Here is an 8,300-nt window from a genome sequence, read left to right as displayed (position 1 = left end):
CTATATCCTCTTCTGGCCTCCATAGGCACCAGATACACATGGCACAGAGACACACATGCAGGAAAACACCCATACATATAAACTAAGAACCAGAATCTGGGAGCTATCTAAGTAGGTAAAGTGCTTGCTGTACAAGCATGAAGATAACTTAGCACCTACATAAAATCCTGGCAAACACGCTGTGCACCTGCAACCCTGGCACCTGTGTGTGTGTATGGCTGTTGACAGGCAGATACCTAGAGCTTGGTGGCCAGCCAACCAATTACACAGCTCCAGATTCAATAAGAGAGAAACCTTGTCTCAAAACAAATTGGAGAGCAATAGAGGAAAACACCAGCTATAGACCTTTGGAGCAATTGCATCTGCACATATGTGTATACATGCATATACCACACAGACACACACAAACAGACACAGAAGTTGAGTGCAGCAGTTCATGCCAACAATCCTAGCATCCAGGGCTGGATAGACCAGTTTCAACAACAATGCAAACAAACTAAACAATAAAATGCTGCCTTTTAAAACTTGGCTCTCTTCAGTGTTTCTCCACAGCCCTCAATTCTCCAGTTTCTTTAAAAAATTTTTAGACTTATATGATAAGTACAAATGTTTTGCCTGTGTGTTTGTCTCTGCCCACATGCAGCTGGTGCCTGTGTTGGCCAGAAGAGGGCATCAGCTCTCTTGGGACTGGAGTTACAGATAGTTGTGAGCCACCATGTGGGTGCTGGAAATCAAATCTGGGTCCTCTGGAAGAGTAGCCATTAGATGAGGAATTTCTCCAGCCCAGGCTCTTGAGTTTCTGGACCGGGTTTGCCAGCTGGCACTACAAAGAGAAAGGCTCTGAGAACAAAGGCTGACTTCTGCCTGCCTCATTAACCATAACTTCTGTGTCAGCAACTTTATGATGACCCTTTTCACCCTTCCATCGCAGTTACCTCAATTTCACAGCCCAAGAAACTGGGACTCTGCAAACCTCAGTCCTAGTTGAAGCATACTCAATTGTATTTTCCAGAACTCATAAGATGGTGTTCCTTCAGGAAATGCACTTGTTAGTAGAACCGGAAGATATGAGTAGTCGCTGTCTGGTAATTTACCAAGTCCAAACTCATTCTTATTTGAGTTAGAGTTAGCCGAGAATCCCAGCACTTATTAGCTTTGAACTCCAGTTTTCCAAAACCAAGTGATTAATGATAGATATTCCAGAGGTGTCTATGAAGAAGGGAGTGTGCAAAGTGTGGATACAGTTATTTGTTATTACAATATCGTAATTCATCCATTTAAAAAAGGAAACACAAAATAGGATCCCCAAAGTTCTGTGGTCAAGATCGCTCGCTTATATTCGGACGCATGTTATCAGCTGTTGGAAAAGTATGCCCAAAGTGCCTCACCTCACGCAGCACGGAGAGAACCCAAGCCAAACAGCTAATTCACTTCTGAATCTCTTGTGGTGTGAACCTCAGCAGGGATGGATGTGTACACACCTGTCACTAGAGGGCGCAAGCGGGCCCAGCAGCCGGCAGCAGTCCTGCCTCTTGGGGTCCTGGCGGGTCAGCGGGATGGCTGAGAGGGTAACATCTAAATGCCAAGCCTGATGACCTGAGTTCGAGCGAAAGAAGGACCAAAACCTGTCTGTTAAATCCTGATCTCCAAAGTGCACCGTGGCACACTTATGCACTCATAAATGTGATTTAAGTCAGGTGTGGTGATGCAGGCCTTTAATCCCAGCATTTGGGAGGTAGAGGCAAGTGGATCCCTATTAACAAAATAAAGCACCAAAACAAATCAAGCGGGATGACGGAGCTAGGGTTTGCGGGGGTGGCGGGACGACGACAACGACAACTGCCCTCCCTTCACAAACGCTGAGTCCCGAACCCGGAGGAGGTTGCCCATCACAAACATGGCGGATGACACAAGCCAGGATCTTCAGAGCGGAAACTGCCCTTCACAATCATGGCGGTCGAGGCGGGGCCGAGCTTCCCGGACATGGGAAAAGGGGCGGGCCGCCGAGAACAAGCGGTCATGTGACTGAGAAGATGGCTGTCTTTCCCTGGTAAGGAAGAACCGGCGAGTGGGCTTCGGGGAGGGGCCGCCCATAGCGGGTCTCTGCGTGGGTGGGCAGGCATCCCTGTTGGAATAGATGGTCTCCATCCCAGCTCCAGCTGTCAGGACTACGGAAAAGCAAGACAGTCTATTGTTCCTCCCCGCAATTTCTCAGCCCTTCACTCAAGCCTACTCGGTCCAAGGCTTCCGCCTCCCTGAGAGAAGTTGGCACGTCCTAGGGGTTCAGGGGAAGGGGATGAACCCGCTCCAAGTCTGTCCCCGGGAGACCGGGTCGTTTGTTCCCTGAGCTCCTCAGCTCACCTAAACAAGAGTAAAGTGGGGGCACTCACACCACCATGTGCGCAACCCTCAGACGTGCTTCAGAGCGGTCAGTATAGTTGAACACAGAAGAGAGGGGTGTTCAACGGAAGCCTTGGACAGGCCCAAAGGAGGGAGCAGTCAGTCAACCCCGCTGGCAACCTGGGAGGACCACACAGAAAAAGCCTTCAGCAGGGTCTTGCAGGATGAATAGAAATTCACCAAGTAGGAAGGAATAGCGTGTGCCAAAGTGAATGGCACATGGGGCTTTTTGTGTTTAGAAGTGAGGTGACCTTCAGGTGGCAGCAGGTGATTTGTGTCAATAAAGAACCCACACAAGATGTGCTGATGGTAATGAGGCTCAGGGTTGGACTTTTCTCTTCAGTGATGGCGGGTAGCTTGCAATGCTTGAGTATGAGCATGAAAAAAGTGGCAGCCCTAGGCCTTGAACATGCTCAGCATCAACCCTCTGGCTTTATATTGGCCCCACACTTGATCTCATTCCCTCTTCCAGACTCTTAAGAGACCACTTCAGGACACAGTGTGGGTGCTGTGGAACTCTTAGATCATACTTTGGGCTTCTGTCACTGCTTATGCTGGTTTGGCCAAAAGATCCTTCTGAGAATAGAGGCCAACAAGTGAGAAACATCTTGTTTCAGTGAACTCCCCTGGAATTTGTAATGAAAGACTTCAGGAAGATGCTCTTAACACCTCTCCCCACTTCGGTTTTACCTTTGGTATTTTTCTTTTCTGTTTTTTTAAAATTTAATTTAAGTTTATTTTTAATTTTATATATCAATCCCAGTCCTCCCTCCCCTCATCCCAATTCCTTCACCTTCTCCATACCCTCAGAGAGGGTATGGTCTCCAATGGGGAGTCAACCAAAGTCTGTCCCATCACCATGCTGAGGCCTGACCAAGGCCCTCCCAGTTGTGACTGGGCTGAGCAGGAGTGGATCTTTCTTTCTTTCTTTCTTTCTTTCTTTCTTTCTTTCTTTCTTTCTTTTTTTGTTTGTTTTGTTTTTCGAGATAGGGTTCCTCTGTAGCTTTGGAGGCTGTGTCCTGGAATTTGTTCAGTAGACCAGGCTGGCCTCAGACTCAGAGATCTGCCTGTCTCTGCCTCCTGAATGCTGGGTTTAAAAGCATGTGCCACCACCGCCTGGCAGTTATTATTTTTCATTATAATTGCTGACAGGTGCCACAGCTCTGCTAGTGTCTAGGGTTTATTGTCTTTACACTCTGGCAGGCACTAAACATTTCTCTGTGTGGTGGTGCACACTCACCCTTCAGTTTTGGCTGTGGACTTGGTGTTTCTTTTCTTTCTTTTCTTTTTTTTTTTTTTTTTTGAGACAGGATTTCTCTGTGTAACTTTGGAGCCTATCCTGGCACTTGCTCTGTAGACCAGGCTGGTCTCGAACTCACAGAGATCTGCCTGTCTCTGCCTCCCAAGTGCTGGGACTAAAGGCGTGTGCCATCAACGCCCGGCAAGGACTTCATGCTAATGAGAGAGAATTGTGTCCATCTTCTTCCTGGTGATAGTAGGCACACAAGTAGTTCCTATGGATGGACCAGGGAAGTGACGAGGCCCATGGGAAGTATGCTTTTGCTCTGAAAATCACATTTCTCAAGGGATGTGCTGTGTTAAGCATGTAGCATCTCATTTAACACTCCCACGTCCATCTTTTATTTGAGGACATGGAGTGAGAGTTGACCTAACGTCATGAAGCCTACTGGGTGAATTCTAGGGACTTGGAAGCCAAAGAGTTCCTGACTTCTTGGAGTTTGCTCTTTTCCCAGAGGGAAAGTTGAAGAGGGGATTGGTCTGTGTAACCAGGAAAAGCTATTTTTGGGGTGTGCAAATGGGAGGTATGTATATCTTTGTTAGAAAACAAATCTGATTTTGAGTAACTCTAAGGCAGCGTACATGTAGTGGTGGTGGCAGTGGGGCTGCTACAGTGAAGGAGTTTGCTGTGGGAGAGAGGACAGGCTTGGCTGCACATACAGTCATACAATGAGGGCTGTCATCAGCAGGTAGGATGTTGCTAAGAGGAAATTGTGGGTAAGGCCACATGAGAGGTTCTCCCAGAAGTGAGGCCTAGTGATCAAATGTGTGTGCGCTAGGGGGAATCTGAAGAGATGAAGCATTACTTTCCCTCCTCCCCTTTGGCATGGATTCCAGTTGTGTGTATGTGGCCTTTTTCTCCAAGCCCCTTGTCTGATAACAGTGTTCCTCCTCTGCCCTGGCTCCTCACTCTTATCATCCTGCTCACTGACCCTTCCTCTTCTTATTATTTATTTAGTTAGTTTTTTGAGACAGGGTTTCCCTGTGTAGCTTTGGAGGCTGTCCTGGAACTCGCTCTTGTAGACCAGGCTGGTCTTGAACTCATAGAAATGTGCCTTCCTCTGCCTCTCAAGTGCTGGATTTAAGGCTTGTGCCACCAACGACCAGCTACCCTTCCTCTTCTTAACCCTGAGCTGATGAAGCTACATTTGCCATTTCCTTTGACTCCTTGCCTTTTGTCATCTGCAATTGCTCAGCCTGGGCTTTTTCTTGCTTCTCTGGAACTTATTCTTTTGGGCACCTCCTCCAGGCCTGCCTATGGACCCCGAGCCCTGCTGTGTCTGTCTAACTCCTGGAGGTTCCTTGATCCCTGCTGTATCTGTCCAGCTCTGGGAGGTTTGCCCAAGCTCTGGCTGGCTGGCCTTCCAGCAGCCACTTGCCCTTTGCTTGCTTCATGCCTTGAGTCGGCCAACACCCTGGAAATGAGTCTGGGGAAACTGGGCTCCTCTTGGTGAGCTCCCCAGGCACTGGATCTGGCCTCACAGACCCAGGATTTGTTGGCAGAGTTTATACTTTCAAGCAGCTTGAAAACTGTTTTTGTAGCTTAGTTGGTAGAGTGTTCACCTAGCACACAGTATTTTGGGTTTCATCCCTAGCATGGTATAAACAGGGTGTGATGGGGCATGCCAGTAATTCCAAGGCTTGGGAGGTGGAGGCATTTGGAAAAGGAGTTTAAACTCATACTCAACTGCCTAATGAGTTTCAGACTAGCCTGGGCTACATAGTGAGTTCAAATAAATAATAAAATAATTTTCATGTTTTTATTTAGTGTATACTATTGTTCTTACTAGCAACATTATATGCTCCAAACTGCTCTCTTGTCAGTGGAATCCAGAGAACAGTTTTGGGTCTCAGTCACTCACCTGGTGTCACCTTTCTGATTCACCAAATGTGTTATTGTTCATAGGCACTCCCGGAACAGGAACTACAAGGCAGAGCTGGCATCATGCAGGTTGGAGACAGTGCCTCTGGAGTGTGGGGACTACCACCCACTGAAGCCCATCACTGTGAGTTCTCTGTGGGCTCCCTACAGGAAGGAGGGCCAAGTGCCTTGGTCTAGTGGCAACTGCTTTTGCATGTTTGAGTTAACCCCTCATTAGGGTAATTAACCTCCTGTCACCTTTGCACTCCTACCTTCTCATGTCCTTGAAGTCACTGTGGGGGGAAGGGCCAGGACTCCCCATTTGAATGCTTCCTGATCTTTCTGTTGGAACAGTAAGAGTCACTCTGGCCACCAGGAGGCATGTGGGGGTGGCTGTCATAAAGAGCATCTTAGACTGTTAAACCAAAAACAGGCAAGAGGTCCTCTGTTATGTGAGCACTCTTATTAACAAGTGCAGCTGCCACTTGTCCTTTGGTGTCCTGGAAAGATTGGCATCAGATACCCCACAGATACCAAAAGCCTCCCCATCTCAAACCCCTGATATAACATTTGTATGTAAGCTGTATATACCCTCTCAGGTGCTTTACATCATATGTGGACCAGGTGTGATTGTGCACGCCTGTCATCCTCACAACCAGGTATGGTGATGCATTTCTGTCATCCTCACACTCAGGAGGTGAGCGCAGGAGAAGCAAGAATTCAAGGTCATCTTGGCTTCTTGAAGCTGTCTCAAAATAAATACAATGTTTGTATTACTCACTATACCCAGTATTGTGTCACTGCCATGTCAAGAGCTGTTCTCTGTGAAGCTCAGGAAATGATAGTTTGCATTGGTCAGCTCAGATGGAGTTTTAGGCTTTTGGTGGTTCTGGGTTCAAAACCCAGGGAGTTATAGATGCTAGTCAGATGCTCTACCACTGAGCCATACCCCAAGACAAGTACAGAGGTTTTTTTTTTGTGTTTTGTTTTGTTTTTTTTTTTTAATCCAATATTCAATAATGGAACATTGGACACTGGATGCTAGTCATGTTGTGTTCTGTGATCCTACCTAGATACTGCTGCCAGGTAGATGGCATGGTAACCTTGCTACAAAGCAGATTACTAGGGCTGGAGAGATGGCTTAGCAGTTAAGCACTTGCTGCTCTAGCAGAGATCCCAGGTTCAGTATTCAGTACTCCCAAGCAAATAGAAAACAGCCCTATGGTGGTGCTCCAGTTGCATAGCGAGCACTAGGCTAGTCTGGCCTCCCTACTGAGGTTCTGTCTTAAAGACAAACAAACCCACAAACCAAACCAAAGAACACACTTAAACTTACTATAACAGTGGAAAAGAAGTCCTTTCTACATTTCCTGTCTGCCACCAGCTATGGGGCTAGTTTGCATGTTGAGCGGTTTCTGCTCTCCTGCCACCAACTGGGTGACCTTTCATCCTATTCTGACAGTGTTCCAGACAGGAAAAGCCAGTGTCTTCCTCTCTATTTACAGTCCATACATAATACTTCTGTGACCCCATATGCCAGATATCAGTAAGCCATTCTCCAGGAGACACCAGCTTTGGGGGCACTTTGGGTCCGACCCTGCTTAGAGATAACTATTACCAGACCCCACTTCAGTTACTAGTGCCAAGTCTGGGGTGTGTCCTGTGCCTCTATAAAAGTCTTGCCATCTTTCCCTGGGTTCTGTTAATGTGTTGTGGTAGTGTGCAGAGCTCAGGGAAGTCTTCCTGGTTAGGACAGTATGGAGAACCTGATGGCCAGCTGGAGGCACGGTGCTAAAGGAAACATGTGGGGGATGACCCAGAGCTTCTCTGTCTCCCAGGCACGACCCTCCTGCCACCTCCATATGTTCTTGTTCATTGTCACAGGTGTTTCTCAAGTGCCTTCAGTGAGGGATTTAATGGGGAGGAGGCTCTCAATGGTCAAGGTGATGATTTTTAACTCCACTGCTGGCTTTATCCTCCCTGGAGGGTGGGAATGAGGCCTGAAGTTCCTAGCTCCTAGGCATAGTTTGTCTTCCTGAGGACCAGTTACACTGAGGAGCCCATGGAGATTCTGTGTTGTGTCAGTTTGTCACAAAACGTAAGCATTGTCTCTGCTTCAGTAACTGGTCAGTCCAGCATCCACAGAAGGACAAAGTGATCTGTTTGACTGTCACCTGGTACAGGTGCCAGGTGACCTCCACTGTACAACTTTCTCCACAGGTCACTGAGTCAAAGACAAAGAAGGTGAACCGTAAAGGAAGCACTTCATCCACGTCCTCCTCCTCTTCCAGCTCTGTGGTCGACCCTCTGAGCAGTGTCCTTGATGGCACCGACCCCCTCTCCATGTTTGCAGCCACCTCAGACCCTGCAGCCTCAGGGACAGTCACAGTAAGTTCGAACTCCTGGCCAGCAGCAGGCCTTTGGGTGTCAAGTCCTTACCTGCAGGGATGGTGGTTTGAAGGTCCACAAATAATGCCTTGGGGCATTCTGGTTGTGACAGTTCAGGACATCTTCATACCCACAGGATTTTGATTAAGTGTGTTGACTGAGAGAGACTGGGGGAGATCTATGAGGTCTCTATTTTGTTAATTAAATTAATTTTTTTTGAGACAGGGTTTCTCTGTGTAACAGTCCTGGCTATCCCGGAACTCTCTTTGTAGAGCAGGCTAGCTTTGAACTCACTGAGATCCACCTGCTCTGCCTCCCAAGTGCTGGGTTTACAAAAGGCATGCACCACCAC

The 8,300-nt window shown here is 47.6% G+C and overlaps 1 protein-coding gene across 3 annotated transcripts in view; it reads left to right on the top strand.

Moving 5' to 3' along the window:
* The first annotated feature begins 1,899 nt into the window (after nucleotides 1–1,899).
* The window catches only part of Vps35l (VPS35 endosomal protein sorting factor like), a 111,694-nt gene continuing 105,293 nt past the window's right edge, over nucleotides 1,900–8,300 (top strand). For 2 of the 3 annotated variants that reach the window (XM_027410169.2, XM_027410170.2), the window contains exons 1-3: nucleotides 1,900–2,050; nucleotides 5,606–5,705; nucleotides 7,781–7,948. In XM_027410169.2, the coding sequence (XP_027265970.2) occupies nucleotides 1,905–2,050; nucleotides 5,606–5,705; nucleotides 7,781–7,948 (414 nt within the window). In that variant the 5' untranslated portion in view covers nucleotides 1,900–1,904. Of the gene's footprint in view, nucleotides 2,051–4,049; nucleotides 4,224–5,605; nucleotides 5,706–7,780; nucleotides 7,949–8,300 lie in introns of all 3 variants that reach the window. The other variant, XM_027410171.2, reaches the window with a different exon arrangement.

The sequence above is a fragment of the Cricetulus griseus genome, chromosome 3 (assembly GCF_003668045.3).
Source record: "Cricetulus griseus strain 17A/GY chromosome 3, alternate assembly CriGri-PICRH-1.0, whole genome shotgun sequence".
NCBI classification, from domain to species: domain Eukaryota; kingdom Metazoa; phylum Chordata; class Mammalia; order Rodentia; family Cricetidae; genus Cricetulus; species Cricetulus griseus.
Note: the sequence above shows the minus strand (reverse complement) of the source record. Positions and strands in the feature narration are given on the sequence as shown.